At 32.7% G+C, this 17,042-nt stretch overlaps 3 protein-coding genes across 11 annotated transcripts; 2 read left to right on the top strand and 1 right to left on the bottom strand.

Annotated features, from left to right (window-relative positions):
- The first annotated feature begins 1,007 nt into the window (after window positions 1–1,007).
- On the top strand, window positions 1,008–8,667 carry LOC107953821 (pyrroline-5-carboxylate reductase). Of its 8 annotated transcripts, none has more exons than XM_016889238.2 (9): window positions 1,163–1,382; window positions 1,563–1,784; window positions 2,905–2,953; window positions 3,050–3,052; window positions 4,072–4,163; window positions 5,925–5,997; window positions 6,940–7,060; window positions 7,288–7,393; window positions 8,261–8,667. In XM_016889238.2, the coding sequence occupies exons 2-9, from the start codon at window positions 1,584–1,586 to the stop codon at window positions 8,447–8,449; spliced, it is 834 nt and encodes a 277-aa protein (XP_016744727.1). In that variant the 5' UTR covers window positions 1,163–1,382; window positions 1,563–1,583; the 3' UTR covers window positions 8,450–8,667. The 8 variants fall into 8 exon arrangements, with proteins under 8 accessions (XP_016744729.1, XP_016744727.1, XP_016744731.1 ...); XM_016889239.2 differs by having other exon boundaries at window positions 1,214–1,423; XM_041097061.1 differs by lacking the exon at window positions 1,163–1,382 and adding an exon at window positions 2,000–2,084 and having other exon boundaries at window positions 1,569–1,784.
- Window positions 8,668–11,954: 3,287 nt separating this feature from the next.
- LOC107953823 (uncharacterized) lies at window positions 11,955–16,753 on the top strand. 2 transcript variants are annotated; one of them, XM_041097060.1, is made up of 4 exons: window positions 11,955–12,106; window positions 12,562–12,613; window positions 13,057–13,212; window positions 16,467–16,753. In XM_041097060.1, exons 1-3 carry the CDS (start codon window positions 12,013–12,015, stop codon window positions 13,205–13,207), a joined length of 297 nt encoding a protein of 98 aa, XP_040952994.1. In that variant the 5' UTR covers window positions 11,955–12,012; the 3' UTR covers window positions 13,208–13,212; window positions 16,467–16,753. The 2 variants fall into 2 exon arrangements, with proteins under 2 accessions (XP_040952994.1, XP_016744734.1); XM_016889245.2 differs by lacking the exon at window positions 16,467–16,753 and having other exon boundaries at window positions 13,057–13,298.
- Window positions 13,288–16,454, bottom strand: LOC107953822 (potassium channel KAT3-like). Its single transcript, XM_016889244.2, has 5 exons — window positions 16,025–16,454; window positions 15,598–15,675; window positions 15,381–15,447; window positions 14,374–14,526; window positions 13,288–13,597 (listed from the first exon to the last, which is right to left on the bottom strand). The coding sequence occupies exons 1-5, from the start codon at window positions 16,181–16,183 to the stop codon at window positions 13,494–13,496; spliced, it is 561 nt and encodes a 186-aa protein (XP_016744733.1). The 5' UTR covers window positions 16,184–16,454; the 3' UTR covers window positions 13,288–13,493.
- Window positions 16,754–17,042: the final 289 nt, after the last annotated feature.

The raw sequence follows: 17,042 nt of genomic DNA, 5'->3' as shown, positions 1-17,042 counted from the left end.
CTCTGTAACCTTGGAACCATTTAGTGAATATAGGAGCTTATTCTGATCGAAAGTGGCCTGTATTAAGGAGTACAGTGGTTAATCCCTTGCCTCTCATACCTCCAATTGGAGGTCCTTACGGAATGATCCGAGATTGGACCGAACAATTCATGAAGGATACAAATTTCATTATTTCTCCCCTTGGCTCGGGGAAAAGGAAATGTTGTAAGATACAATATTGTTTTATGGTTTTTTTTACGTTACTAATGTGTCTCTGACCTGTCCGTGTAGGATCAACAATGGAAGGTGAAGATATCATGGAGAAAGCAAACGCCATAGTAAAAGAGCTATTGAAAGAGGTGTCTATCTCTCTTCTTGCCTCGAGGAAACGAGTAAACAAAAAGAGGAAGGCAACCCCTTTCGAACTCTCAACAGGTGGGGAGCAACATCGAGAGGGTGCCACTTCTAGTGCCAAAGATTTGACCACTGAGGTCAATCCTCCTAGTGGTACTTTTTACCACATCTCCACCCCTTTTACTGTTGTTGCTGCTAACAACTCAAATCCTTCCATTACGATTGCTTCTTCAATTCAACCTATTGCAGCCATGATAGGTTCTTCTTTTGTCGGAAGAGTTTCTCCCTCGATGCTCATTGTTGTCCTCCCATCCAATGTTGCAGTTGCCTTGGTTAGTTCTTACAATCTTGCTAATTTTGTTAAGCTTTTTGTTTTCCTTCTTGATGGTGTTTGTTTATGCAGATTCTATGGCGCCCGTGTTGACTTTGAAGTTAGCATGTGACCAAGTGGCCTGAGAAATAACAACTTTTTAAATAGTTCGGAACAAGGCAAAAGATGAGGCTAAACTTTCAAGGAAGAGAATAAGAAAGCTCCATTTGAAGTCAACAAAAAGCAACTAATTTTGAAGGGCAAATAAAAAGGTTACATGAGGAAGTGCAGGCTTTAAAGGGTCAATTGGGAGAGAAAGATAAGTAGGCGGAGGAGAAGAACAATAACCTGAAGAATTTGAAGGCTGAATTGTCCAAGGAGAATGAATCTCGTGCTACTGATAAGGCTTCGTTTACCTTGGCACAAGTGAAATTGTTAGATTCCTTCCGAGACCAATTGATCTTGGCTTTATAAGTTGTCTATGGGCTCGAATTAGGCCCGACCTAGCCCAGGAGTACCTTTAGGGCTAAGGCTAGAATTTCCAAAGAAGCGGTCTTTTGTTTTTGGATTTCAAGCCGTCGGTAGTTTTGATTTTCCGCTTCTCATTTAATTGCCAACTTCCATCCTTCATTCAGTTTCCAATATCCTTCGATGCTCAAAATCTCAGACTGATCTGGGGATCGTGGAGTGCACGTGTTCTCTTCTTCTTTTTCAACTGTTTTTCTTCTTTCAGATTAAGGTTAAGATTGAATACCCAGTCAACTCACTGCTTTTGTTTATGTACGGGTCTTACTTAACTAGCTTTATTTTCTCTAGATTTTTTCAAATATTTGGAAAACATCATTGGATGACAGAAATGTGTAAAACCTTTTTAATTTTGTGTTTCTGTAACGTTAATTTGATTTTAATTTTTCCCCAGACATAAAATCCAAGCAACGACATGGAGGCAGTGCCTATACAGAGTGAAAACTTCAAGCTAGGGTTCATTGGAGCAGGGAAAATGGCAGAGAGCATTGCCAGAGGAGTGGTACAATCTGGTGTTATGCCTCCCCAACGCATTTCTACAGCAATCCACTCAAATCCCAGTCGTGGTACTCCCTTCCAGTCACTCGGCATCTCTGTTTATAGTCACAACACCGACGTATGGTGCTTTCTTTCCCCCTTGTTCTTGTTACATTTAGTACCGTTTTTATTATGTTGAATTATTAAAGATAAGATATTTACTCCCAGGTGCAAAGAAATTTAGTTAGTTCTTTTTTACTTTGGTTATTGGACAATTATGTTTATATAGATATTTATGTTTAATACTTTTAAAGATTTTTTATAAGAATAAATAAATAGCTCTATATATATCAGTGATGTCAAGGTGAGCACCTAGATGCACCTAGGCGCTAAGGTGCAGCGCGAATGGCCGTTACGTCCTCAGCCACCTCAAGGCGAGGTGACATCAATCAGACTTTCGGGCGCCTTTGTTGCAAAGCCAGGCGCAAAAAAGCCCGCCTCACTAAAGAGGCGTTCCATTCTCCTGTTTATTTTTATTTATTTATTTTGACTTTTAAAAGAAAAACATAATAAAATATAATAGATGACTTTTTTAATTAATTATTGATCTAATTTTATTATATAAAAACATAGTTAACTCTTAAAAGTTAAAACTTTTCAAGAGAAGATGAACAAAATTTAGAGCTAGTTTCTGGTGATGATATTTAATTTCGTTCTTATGGTGTTTTATTTTACAATACATTAAGAAAATTATTACACTTAAAACTATTGAACAATGTTTTGAATTTAGAAATTGAACTATATTAAAATTTATCTTTCTTTTACTAATTAATTAATACTTATTGATTATATGTATTAGTTACATATGCTTCGAGTGCACCTGGCGCCCTTAACAACATTGATATATATATAAGGGGTAAAAAAACAAACAAAGAACCAAGTTGGTTTTGACTATTTGACTTAAACCAAGTTGGTTTTGACTATTTGACTTACTTTTATTTTGCTTTTCACCATTTGCATATACATATTTTTGTTCTTTACGAAGTGGAAAACAAATAGCAAAAACAACATGTGTTCTGTTAGTTTTGTTTGTATGTGGAATTGGAAGGAAGTGAAAAGATGTCACTGAAGACTTAATTAAAGAAAAAAAGAGAATAGAAATAATCATCCTTTAAGATTGTTATGCTGTTTAGTTTTAATAATATGGTGTTCTTATTTTTATTTTGTTTCTGATCCAAGTTATGGATATATGGAAGCAGGTTGTGGATGCTAGTGATGTGATAATTTTTTCTGTGAAACCCCAAGTAGGTAATGCTATTAGCCTGAGTGCTTCCTCTTTCATTGCCTCTGCGTGCTTCCCTTTTTGTTTTTGAAGTTCTAGAGCTGGCAATACCATTCTTGCAGTAGGTACCTTTTTCTCATGCTTCCTCTTTCATTCCCTCTGTGCGCTTCCCTTTTTGTTTTTGAAGTTCTAGAGTTGGTGATACCATTCTTGCAGCAGGTACTTTTTTTCTCAATTATTATAATGAAATGCTAGAAACTTCGACTTCCCTTGGCAGAGTGATTAGAAATGTGTAAAGATGAAATTCTTTTAGGGGAGAAACATGTAAAGATAGAAAGCATATTAATTTTCCGTAGATGTGTTTGGTAGGAAAGAAGGTATTTCCTTCCCTCTAGTAGAGTTGAAAAACGAAAGGAAAGAATATAAAAGGAATGCAATTTTACCATTATATATTTTGCTAGTTAAGATGTGAAATTTATGATCTAAATAGGATGGATATTCTTGTAACTATGTAATGCTTGACTCACACCTCTACCATTTTCTCTCTAGTTTTCTTTCTAGTTTGTAGTATTTTTTTTTTTGTGAGCAAGAGTGGAAATTGATTAACATTTCTACTTTTCTTTTCCTTCTCACTTTTCTTTCCTACTAAAAGGAAACTTTCTACTTTTTCACTATTTATTCGTTCTTCCACCTTTTAACCTACCAAACATATACCAACTGTGATACATCTTTTCTCCTTTAGAGAAGCTTGAAAATTATGTTAGGAGATTTACAATGAATTTTTTTAAATGTTTAGAATATGAACTGTGAATGAGGCTCTAAAGTCTCTGTTATTTTACCTTAATTATAGAAAATACAATATAGTATTGTAGTTTAACAACTGCAGTAAAACATGATCTGGTTTGTTTTGTTTTTATCTCAAATATGTTTATACATGGACTGCGTAATTTCTTGTAAAGACATCACACATTGAGCACTATGGTTTTGCAAGTTTGCATTTATTAATCTGATCATGATATCGAACTTAAATGAAGAGAGATATCACCAAGAGAAACAGAAAGCAAAAAGTATGCGCGCAGAACATCTTCAGGATGATTTCCAACCTTCTGTTTTTAGTCTAAACCTCTTCCTTGGTGGTTTGCAGTTAAAACTGTGGTCTTGCAGCTGAGGCCGTTACTTTCAAAGAAAAAGCTCTTGGTTTCAATTGCTGCAGGAGTAAAACTGCAGGATCTGGAAGTATGTCCTTTTGAGCTCTTTGCCTTTACAAAAGCCTAACCCACGTGGTGCTAGTATAAATTATGCATTATCATGCTATTCACTGAAGAGTAGCATAATATGATTTAAAAGAATCCCCTTTCATTCCAGACATAGTTTTTCATGACTTCATGAAATCTTGACATCAGCATTTCAGTTTTATGAGCTTTGGTGAAAAAAAAGAAGATAAAAGAGAGATACAACTTCCCTTTATAGTGCCATTGTGAGAGTATTGAACCTTCTAAGTAGCATAATGCCAATTTGGAGTGTTATTGTCTTTTGAGTTCTTTTATCTTTTCTACTCTTAATGTTAATTTAAACTGTGAAGAGATTATTATTTTTTGAATAAAACTGTGAAGAGATTAGGTTAATTCTTTACGGGAAAATATCTGATTTTAAGTAGAACTTGTATTTTCAAGGTTTCATTCGTATAATAGAATGCACGAGAAAAATATAATAGACTCTTCTAGCTCTACTGTTAATAAAATACCTTTTAGTGTGCGAGTTCTTTCTAGAACATTAAGATTTATAAAAGTATTAGGCTAACTTCCCTCTAAGATATTAAGCTCCTTCAAGAAGTGGGTTGCATCAACTTAAAAATCTGAGCTTTTGGTGGATAACCTTTCTTGACGATGTGACATAGGAAGGTTCTTAAGTTTTGTTTGTTGGTTTAGAAATGAATAGATTTAATTTTGAAGTGTGCAAACAAACACAGACAAATATTTAGCTTTTTCTCGTTCCTAATGTGATAAGTTTGGTGGTTCATAGTTATTAATATATTCATCTTAGTTTTTGCTTGAGTATTATTCACTAACACTTGCAGTTCTTAATAGAACTTAATAGTAAGAATACAGAAAACAAAAGGACATAAAGATGTTCTGGCTTTTGGTTCTTTGTGCGCTGGTAAATGCAGATGATTTTTGTAAGTGATCTCATTAAGCTGGATTAGAAGTTCCTACTTACCAGTTTGGTTGGATCCTTGCTCATAGAATGCAAGTTTTAAACCATTGACAATGTATAAAGTTACCTGTTACCAGAGATCTTGGTCATTTAAAAAGCATTTGGTTTCATGATTATCAGTACTGGAGTATGAATTTAAATTATTGGTTTTAGTTGAGGGTATTAGTTTAAGATTTAGGGATAAGTTCTAAAATGAATGGGCTGGTTGTCTCTAAAAGGTATGTAGAGTGTTTGCGCAAAGAAATATGAAGAGAAGGAACATTATAAAAGGAAGGGATAGAAACCATAATATTTTTCTGGTGCATTCTAGGGGACTTAACTAGAAAGTTTTCTATTGATATCTGTGACCAAATTAAATCCTAGGGTTTTGCTAACTTAAATATGAATAAAAGGTTTGTGCTCAAATGCATACATTTATGCTATAGAACTCATTAAAACATCTTATTATATTCATTATTACATTAAATCATGATTTTGATGTAGTAGTGAATCAGAAATACTTGGATGACAAATGAAATTTAGCTACCCTTCGTGCTTTCTCAAATGCATTGGTAGTTTTAATCTCTTGTAATTTACATGTGATGTGTACATTCATTCTGACATTTTGTATATAAACAAATTCCAAATTTTCAGTCTGAAATTCATGTTTTCAGATGAAGCACCAGGGAATTCTTTTAAACCAGTCTTGTTTTTTCTTTTCTATGCAAAATAGTCCTCACTCACTGTCTTCATGTGCCATTGTGATGTCAGATATCAATAAAATCATAATTTTATTTTGTTCAGGAATGGGCTGGCCATGGCCGATTTATCCGGGTGATGCCCAACACACCATCTGCTGTTGGTATGGGAGCTTCAGGTATAACTTTTTTTTTCCCATTAAATGCTTATGAGCAAAGCAATTTTTGAAGTTATCATGTCCAATGTAGCATTTTGTTGTGTTCTAAACTATGAGTTGCTGGCTTTTTTTTTTTTTTTTCAAATAATGGACCATTTAGGGAAACTATATCTACTTGAAAGATTTTGATCTTATTGATGTGTCACCCTTGTCTTCAGATTGTCAGATTCAAGCCAAAATTTCTCTCTATAAGTTACTGTAGAAGCTATGCACGTAACATGGCAATTCAGCACGATTATTTCTGTAGAGTAATATGGTGTTAGTTGAAAGGATTTCCCAGTGTTGAGAGCTTTTCATTAAGTTGTTGTGGGAGTACCATCATCATTTGTTTTATTTTGAGTTTTTCTGGAATAGCAAAGTATATTTGTGTAGATCAATGTGGTCAGAAATATTGTTGGAGTCTATATGTGAAGTAAAAGGTCAGATATACTATCTACTATAGAGGTCATAGCAGTTGTTTGCTTTAGGTTCGTCTACAATATGGGGCTAGAATACCTGTGGTCTTGCCTCATACTCCTGGAGATGGTTACTTTTGGCGTTTTCATGTTAGCTTGTTGTAGAAGACCAGCAATTAAAGGGTGTCATTAGATTCTAGAGGATTGTGGTCTGGTAACTGGGATCTTCCTCTTCTTCTTCAGTGTATGGATTCTATGTCATGTTGGGTACAAATGGTAGCAGTAGAGATCCATAAGTTTGTCATTTCTTGTTCTTCTATATAATTTGACCAAGTATTAATATGTAATAATACAAATTAAAAAATGAGCCATAAGAGAAATCATCATCTTTTTTTTGTATGTTTTTTTAAAATATGATTCTTCTAGTCTCACAAGTTTGTTTTGCAATCTTTTATTATATAGCAATGCATGGCAATACAAATGTCTGATCTTTTTCCATAATGTACAGTTATGAGCTTGGGAGGAGCTGCAACAGAACAGGATGGGGAATTAGTTGGTAAATTATTTGGAGCAGTTGGCAAGACATGGAAAGCTGATGAGAAACTGTTTGATGCTGTCACTGGCCTTAGGTATTCTGTTGTTTTAATAGCAGAATAAACAGACTGATTACCTATAGTATGCCTCAATAGTCCCTGCATTTTGCAGCGGTTGGTGAGGCTGATTGGTTGGGTTGAATTCTTTCTCTTAAGAGTTACCTCATTCATTGAATAAGGTTGAAAATGAATTATCATGTTTTGTCTTTGATTATCCAGCAAAAGTTAGATTAACAAGATATATGTTCCCTGAAAATATTCAGTGGCAGTGGTCCCGCTTATATATATTTAGCAATTGAAGCTTTGGCTGATGGGGGAGTGACTGCTGGTCTTCCGCGAGAACTAGCATTGGGACTTGCTTCTCAAACTGTAAGTCAGTTATACATTATGCATCATGTTATGTTTACTACAAATAAATCATGCATTTTAGTGATTCGTTAATATTCTTAGAAAGATCCTTGACCTCTCCACAACTCTTGGCACAATTTTACCTTGAATTTCCATGTAAGGCTAAAGATGAGAATTTGCCCTTTGGTTTATACATAAATTTGCTGATCAATGTGGTAAGAACCAAATTAGTGGGACTGGTCAGACAATCAGTTTCCAGTTCAAAAATAATTAAATAAAAAAATCATAAAAGATAACAATATAAAAAATCATAACCGTTTAACCATCGGTTACTTGTCCTGGTTTCTTTTCTTTTTTTTTTTACCTGTTTACAGTGGTTTATCCATTTCTGGTTGTGTACCACCAGTCGGACCACCACTTTTGGTTCAATCGATTAAACCAGTCAGTCAAGTCTGGTTCTGACAACTTTGGAAGATACGTTCATTGTGTAAGCTTACCAGAAATCCATTTTTAATGGGTATTATGATGGAAGTGCTTGATCACGTGGTTGTAAAAAGTTCCTTTACTTTGATTGTGGAGCACTTGGAAGTTGTGGGTTCATAAAGGAGAAAGAAAAACAAGGGGAAAAAGTAGAAGCTACTCCCATAAGCAAAGTTGACTTAATTATTCGATTCTCTCATTACCCTTAAATTCTCCCATAATAAATTGCTTTACCTTGATTGCAGAGCGCTTGGTTCTTGAGTAGAGGATTGCGTTTTAATCAGTGATTTTAATACCAGCAATTACTAGTTGATGACTTGATGGCTTCTTTCTCAAGGGATCTCTTAGTTTCTAGCTCTTTGCCTCTATTTATTTGTTAAGATGATAATTAGGTTCATTCTTTTGCAGGTTTTGGGAGCAGCTGCTATGGCTGTTCAATCTGGGAAGCACCCTGGTCAGCTGAAAGACGATGTTACATCACCTGGTGGGACTACAATTGCCGGCATTCATGAGTTAGAGAAGAATGGTTTCCGGGGAACATTGATGAATGCAGTTGTGGCAGCTGCTAAGCGTAGCCAAGAACTTTCCAGGAAGTAGAAGAGTCAGTCCACTTGATTCTGTTGAAATCTTGGAACAGATGATTGCTGGACAATCATTTTATTTAACAATGAGAGAGCGACCAATGAGTTTAGCTTTGCTTTTATATGTATTTGCAGGGTTTAAGATTTACATACAAATTTGTTTTGTATTGGCTTTTTTTTTTTCAGTCTAGCAAATTTTTTTTTTAAAAATAAACTAAACTAAGAGGTTGGTTATTCAATTATTCTCAAGTTTTCGTTTTGTTCAGTCAATCTTGTTATGGTGACACCATTGAACGGGTGATGGTCGGAATTGACTGGTCTGAACGAGGTAGATGATGTTGGGATAGGGAGACCAAGGAAGCACTGATGGTCAGGTGGTGGTGCTTGGGGTAAGCTTCTTGAGGTTAAAGAACATGTTAATGGCAGCAGCAGATGGTTGGTGCGTGTCAAGATTAGGGAACGTAGTTGGGGTTCATGAGATAGAGCGTTTACATCCCATCAGCCGAAGCAGCTTGGAATTCTGAGCTTCAATGAAAGTATGGCCGTCTCAAACTAGGTATTGAGATGGTTGATTTAATCTTTAAAGATCATTCAAAATTAAGAAAAGAAAATCGAAGGAAAACATTAGTGTCTGATAAAAAAAATTAAATGAAGGTTTTTAATTTAATATAATTTGTCTTGTATATTTAAAACTTTTTATGTATTTTATACTTTTTCTAATAATAGGATTACATTGACATAAATATGTAAGTGCATTTTTAAGAATTATAGTTAAATTTAGATAATTTGTAAATATTGAGGGTTAAATTTACTATTATAATAATTAAAAAATTGGCCACTCATCCCTCTGTTAGCCATTAATGGTTGGGTGATAAAAAAATTGGCTGACTTAATTGTAACCTTTTGAGGTTAGGTAATCAAAACAAAAGTTTAATTTATACATAGTTGAGTGACCAATGGTGTAACTCTAAGTATTTATGTAACAAATTCATAAAAAAAATGATAAAACGAATATGATTTTAATTAAAATGGTAAAATTGAAATAATAAAAATTGATGTTACGAGTTCAAATCTCATCATGTGGATACTTTTTTTAAAAATAATATGTAAAAAGTAAAAATACTTACAAAATAAATTGTTGCTTTGTGAAAATACATACTTTTGGTAATTGAATTAGGATGTTTTTGAATGTATGTCCACTCGCTTGATAAGCCCTTGGATATTTGAGATTTCATCGTTGCAGGAGTATTTTTGTCTCGCATTACTAAATTTTGTATATTTCTTTATATTTTTCTATATATATATTTTAAATTTTAATATGTTTTTCAGGATTTTAATAAATTTATGTATTTTCATTTTTTTTTAATTTTTAGAATCGGTATAAATTAAGAAAGTCTAAAGTTTAAGAGTTAAAATTTGTTATTATGCAAATAAAAATATCATATCTGCATCATGTTAATGATTTTTATTTAATTTTGGGTGACTAAAATAGAAACACTCAAATATTTGGATGACAGCAATGAAGTTTACCTTAAAAGTTTCACACACATCAATGCCTCTAATAACTTTTATAGTTTTTTGTTACGATTTAAGGGAAGGGGGTTAAAATATTTATACCACGTTTAGTTCACTGTAATAGAATAGAGCTGTAACGGAATAGAGCTGTAATGAAATAAAGTTATAATCAGTAATTCAATTGTTTAATTGAATGGAATGAAATAAAACTATAATAGTATTTTTGTGTTTGGTTGAATGGAATTGAGTTGTAATAGCATAAGACAAAAAGATTATTAAATAGATAATTTAATTTTAATAGCAGAATATTTTTAGATAAATGATTATTATTATTGTTATTAAATTTTAATAGGATTATTACTAAATATAATTTAATAAGAAATTTAATCATATTTTAATAAAATTATTATTAAATATAATTTAACAATAATAATATAAATAATTTAATCATAAATTTTTAGATAGATATACTAAAATATCGTTAGCGAAATAGATAATTTAATTATCCTCCAAACAAAAGAACAAAAGATTAGAAGTAATAAATAGCTTGAGAATTATATTTTATGTCCAAACATAATATTCATACATTAACAAAAAGTTAGTTGATATGCCATAATCTATATGCTACTTAAAGAATAATTTAAAAAAAAATGGAAAATACATGTCTTTATCTTGTCTCAAATATTTCTACTAAAGACAGATGTTGAAGTACAACAAAAGAATTAATGAACTTGTTATGTTGTATATATATTTGTTGACATACTTTCATTAATTTACAAATTGTTTTTATGTTGCTAAACATGTGTAATAAAAGGATCTCATGTAAAAGTAAAAACTAATAATATAGATTTAATGTAATGTATCTTATTTATATTTAAAATTTTGATACATTTAATTAGTTTCAAGCCCTTCACAGTCTATTCCACTTCGACCTGAAACCTACACAATGCAATTAAAGATACTATAAATCACTGACTAAGGAGCCATCAAATCTTTGTGCTATTATTTTTCCACCTAAAACACCAAAAAAAAGAGAAGAACGACTCGAATTTCAACAAGTTCCTGCCAATGAAAAGAACATAAAAGCTATTGGCCATTGTAGGCAAATACTTTACAAGGAACCTTACATGTAATAAGACCTTAAATAGAAACCAACAAACTCTCTTAGAAAATACCCACTCAACAAGTTAGAAAACTCGATATATGAGACCCTATACTCGCATTATCATTCACAACAAAGTACATTCCCAAGCAGTCAGATCATCAATAAATGAAAAAATGTTTACCAGGTAAATCACAATTGAAGAATCGATTTTAAAAATGCAAATGAAACAGCTCCCTACTAGAGAAATACACAAGTAGAGAAGCAAAGAGATGAAATTCTCACAATGGAAGTGAGATAGAGGAGAACAATAATTTTACTCGTCTCAACTTTGGAGAAGCTTTTTACAATGTCGAGATCTTTGTCGATGATGGTTGTGGGATGAGAATAGCTGAACAGGAACGAGGAGACAAGGCTAGGGTGTGGTGCTTTACGTGTTTGCTTAGGGAGAGTGTTAAAGGGAAATAATGAGAGTTTATGTTTTTTTTTTAATTCAGTGGAAGCTCTATAATGCTATTCTTTAGATCAGGAGGGGAATGACTATTATAGGAGAAAGTGGAATCAGAGATAATGAAATTCCGTCGAATGAAGATTCAATTAACTAAATTAATAATAACTGCTTATTACTGAAATATAAATATTTTAATATTTTAATATTACACTTCTTTTAGTTTTTAAATTCATCAAATCACATTAATTAATATTATTAAAAAATATAAAAATATATTTTTAATTTTAAAAAATAATTAATTATTAATGTGACATACATTTACATTAAATTAAAATTTGCTTAAAAATTAAATGGGTCAAATAAATTTTTTTATTAGAGGGAAAGTAAGTGAGTATGCTTAGATTTAAATAGTTGGATGCATCAAATATTAGTCCCATAGTCCATACCAATCAATTGACAAACGCTCTGAAAGTAAAAAAAGAACGCTCTGTTCAAAGTTGGAAAAGAAGGAATGGCGACTTCACCACCTCAGCAGGTTGATCATCACTCTCTTCCTCCGCCTGTGGCTGAAGAACCTGAATCTCTCCTCTCTTCTCTCGTTTTTGGTTATTTCTCTTCCTCTGTTTATTTTTCTCCCTTTCTCCAATAATTACTTTCATTTCGCTTAACGTTTCAAATTACATTTAGTATTCTCTTTTGTTACGTGATTTCTCCTTTAACCGATAGCATGATCTAAAGCTTCACGTGTAACAAATGCATTTTGTTATTATTACCAGCGTAATTCAAATTTTCTATGAAACACTGTGAAACATGAGGGTCTAGGCTTGAATCAGTTTTAAATTCCATAATTCATAGTTAGTTTCTTGAGATCACCTGTTTTCCTCGTCATTTTTGTGGATTCGGTACACTTTTGAGTACGATAAGTTGAAACAGACAAATTTCACTTTTATGAATAGGTCCTTGTAAAGCTTTTACAATTTTATTTTCTCAGATCGTGCTATTTTCCGTATCTTTATTTATCTCACAATATTAGTTGGTAATTTTGATTTAATTAATGCAGATTTGTCACAACATGTTCAGATGGCAATGGAGAATATGCTTAAGATGATAAAGTAAGTGAATTACTTCATCCGGTGATTAATGGCGTGGAACTTATCTTGGAATAGTTGTTAATTATTTTTCTTTCGTTATTTAAACTTAAGCTCTCTTATGAAAATTACACACAGATATGATTAGTGTTTTACTCATGCATATCCACTTTCTTCTTTTTCTCTTAAGCTCTCTTATGAAAATTACACAAAGATGATAAAGAATGCATAACTTGCTGTTTTTTTTCCTCTCAAGTGTTCTCTCTTGTTAAACATAGACAGGCGATGTTGTCCTCCAGTACTGCCCATTCTTTATTTTTGGGATCCAATATTTGTTTATTGCCTCGCCCTTTCCATAGACGTTCTTTTAAGAGGGGAGACAAGTTTAATAAATCATTAAATTGTTGCAAACACCGTATTTCTCTTAAAAATTATGTTCTGTTTACCCTTTAAATAAAATTCTGCAGCGAAATTGATCAAAACTCCTTGGGAATAATGGAAGAGGTAGAGAAGTGCAAAGAATCTGCTCTTGAAAGGAAGAAAAGTTTGGAGGAAGAGAAGGAAAAGTTTCAGAAAGCTGCATACACTGTTTTGGACATGCTGAATAGCAGAGAATGAAAATCGTAAGCCCTGCCCACAAACGGGTAAATTTTTGGGTTTATATTGGGGAATAAATAAATACTACTCTACCATTATCATTGAAGCTAAAGCACAATGGGTAAATTTTTCATTGCCTCTGTCCACAAACGGTGGATATGCACATATCCATTCACATACATATGCAGCTATATTGCAGATATTTCTTTCTTTAGAAATGTCATGCATCATAACTTCTTAGACATTTAGAATGATCATCACTTAACCAGATCAACATATTGATAACTGATAAATATTATTTTAACATTTAAACGATGAATAAATGATCATTCTCTCTTAGAGAACTAAGATCTTCAACTTCTGAGCCATCTGCCATAAGAATAGTGCTCCCTCTCTTTCCAAGTTTCTTTTCTGCATTAACCAGATATAACGAAATTCAGGATCCTGTATTGATACACAATTATCACCTGTTTTTTTCTTTAAGTGTATATTAGCATAGCCATGAACATGCTGTTTTCCTCTCAAGTAAGTTTACAAGCTTTCCAAATCATGTATTAATGAAATTGATTTAGCTAGAAGTATTATCTTATACATTAAGTGTTCTAAGTCTATATTGTTGTGATACAAAATGAAATTGTCTCTTCTACTGGTTTAATATGCTAAGCTTCATGTTTGAAATCTCAAGATAAAAATTTTCAACATGCCGTCATGCACTTGGACACCCAAAATCTGGTTGTCAATATTCAATTGGGATTCTAATGTAATTCTATTGGTTAGACATTATTTGACAATTAAGTTTATTAATGAAGTAGATGTTCTCAATAGGTAGGAAATCTTAGTGAATGAGATTCCTTGCCGTTCAAGTAATAGGCTTATAAACAGCCATTAAGGTTTAGATTTTAAAATTATCGAGTAGAGGAGGGATGAAATCTATGTTAGTGGAGTGATTTTTTACTCTATTTTTGGATTGTGGATGTAGACTAGAAGGTTGAATCACGTTAAATATTGTCTCCTATGAGTATGGTTGATTTTTTCTGATCTCATAACTTAGGAACGAGTTTTAGTTGGGTTATATCTTTCTGTTGTTTGGTTGGTTGGCAGTTTTATGCGTTCCTTCTGTCTTTAGCTTGCTAGGCAGAAGTTAAAAACAAATATTTTCTTTTTGAGAAGCTTGTAGTTCTCTGTACCTGCTAGATTGAACAGGTCTGCGATTGAGTTAGGCAAATATATAAGCTTCCCGAATCTGTCACCAGACATTGTTTTCTTGGATGGATGATACCCATATATTATCACCCGGATGGTACCTGCACTTAGTGAAGGATCGGAAGTGTTTGATGTTCCTGCAAGATGGTTGAATCAATAATATGCAATTATCTAGAGAATATTATGCACTTTATTATAAGAACTTATATTTGGATTTATTTGACAAATTGGTTGGTATAAGGCTATAGGCATATCATCAATATTGTGTAATCCGTGCATTAGAAAACTAATGTCATCATCACTATAAGACAATCATTTTTGGATATAGAGTTTCTATCATTCAAGATAGATGATAGATTCACTCCTTTTCCTCCATAAAAAAAGGACTGACTCATATGCTCAAATGTGTTACATGTCGAAACAAAAAATAGATGCTAGTCAAGAGTTGACATGATATAAAGAAAATAAGTCAATGTTTCTATTAAAATAGTTTATTTTATGATAATAACTTGTTGCTGCTACTGTAAGTTTCAGCAATAATCCTTAAATGCTTAAGGGTGCATTTGGTTCATGGAATATTAGATCTCCTTCGGTAATAGATTATTGTAAGCTAAGATTACTTAGCACATTACTAGGTATGCTAAATTATGCTGTTTGGTAATAGAATGTAAGGTTTTGTTGTTTGGTTAACGTAATGTAATATTATTTAAAAGCAGATTTTACTAAATTGTCATTGTTATAGAAAGGATGAAGAGTACCTCAAAATCATACATTATTTAAGGAAGAGTTGGAAATTAGATTACCCTTATATTCCAAAATTGTAGTACTATTGGGGATATGTTACCAGGTTAAGGTAATCTTTGCAAACCAAACGTCAGAATATTATGTCGAAATGTATGATTATCCCTGTGAATTTAAGATGATTTGAACCAAATGCCCTTAAAAGTGATTATGTCCATTTGATACGATTAATGAAGAAGCAATTATTTACCTGTAGGATTTCCATACGTGGAATCCATTGTTTCTCTGTTTTGTTTCTCCTCATTTTGTGCCGTAGGCTGCAAAGAAACATAATAGAACCTAATCTGCTTATCACACAATGATGGTCTAGATTTTCTTAAATGTGATCTTTGTTCTTTGTTTGATAAGCACAATTCTGGCTCACGTTTCTCTAGTCTAGTTAGTTCAACTTTAGGATGGAAACATACCTGTACATTCTGGTCTGCCAGCAATTCTGTTAGGAAAGGTAGTTCCTGTAGCATGTCTTTTTCTAAGCCTTTCAAGTACTGAGAATAGAGGAGATGGAGTAAATAAGCGCTCTTAAATTTTTGGTTAAACTATTAAAACTTTTATGGATGAAGATTTCTATTGTCCATGAATTGATGGTGAGCTTTCATTGTTTATTTTTCTCCAAACCATTGATGGAACTGCTTATTCAAATTTAAATCTCTGTTATGTGCTCTGATCTAAAATTTTTTCAACAGCTTTAGGATCCATGTGGATGTTTTCACATTAAAGGAATGCTTTTAATTGCAATTAATGTCTTTTCATTCCTTTATTTTTTTTCTTTCCTTCCTTTATAGCGTAGAACTGTCTATAGATTGCCTATTTCCGTAGATGATAAAGTTTACGTACCTCCATGAAGTTAGCAATAATTATCTTTCCATCTCCACTCTCTGATTGCACCATTTGTTTGAACTGGTGATGACTTATTCGGATAACTTGAGAGAGCCTTTTAGTTCTCACTGTGAAAGGTTGGGGAATATTGAAAATTACTCCAATTTCTCCTGCCATATCTGCAGATTCTAGATTTGACAAAAACTTGAAAAAGGAAAGACTGGAACTTTAGTAATAAGACCAATTGCAAAGAAAGATGTTTTAGTTTAAATTACTGGTATTGTATGTGTTTTGGCTTTTTAACTCTTATAATCCCAATAATATAACTCTCATGTTACTAACATTCATCTGGGTCTCTTGATCAATGCAGCAATCTTCATGTTCTTTTTGCAGACTGGAAATCTCTATTTCCTGGTTTAAGTATACCTTTGTTAAATTAATAATTTCTTACTTACTGCAGCATTTTTGAAGGTATAAAATGTGAAGAGTCAAATTGTCGTGTTGCCACGGAGCCGTTTACTTCTGAACCTATCAGCAGTCCGAGACATTATTTTAAACTATTTCTTTGATATATATACTGTGTTTTTAGTATACTCTCCCATCATATCTAGTTTCAATTTGAGCTTTCCCCATTCCAAGCTCCCAAAATTTTAGGAAATCTACGGGCAAAAAATAAAACTTATATACTCTTCAAATCTGTTGTTGTAGTTCGTAAGACCCTTTTTCGGAGTCAGTAGGAATATTATGCTCTGAGTCTACAAATGTTCCACCTACTTGTGCATTTGTTATTAAGTTCTCTGATCATTCTAAATTATACTTTTAGAAAAAGATAATACCTGCTCCGTCCCATTCTTGTATGTGACCATATCCTGCAGTTTCATTGAGTTTAGATTTTACTTCCAAGGTTAAATAAAATGGAAAAAAACTTTTAATAATGAATGATGCTATACCACTGCTCCTGATACCAGAATGTAGAAGTCTGTGGGTATCTCATTTTGTAAAATAATTTCAAACCTTGGAGGAAAGTATTCTGCTT

Source organism: Gossypium hirsutum, chromosome D07, assembly GCF_007990345.1.
Source record: "Gossypium hirsutum isolate 1008001.06 chromosome D07, Gossypium_hirsutum_v2.1, whole genome shotgun sequence".
Taxonomy (NCBI): Eukaryota; Viridiplantae; Streptophyta; class Magnoliopsida; order Malvales; family Malvaceae; genus Gossypium; species Gossypium hirsutum.
The sequence above is the reverse complement of the archived record's forward strand: the minus strand, read 5'-3'. Positions and strand labels throughout refer to the sequence as shown.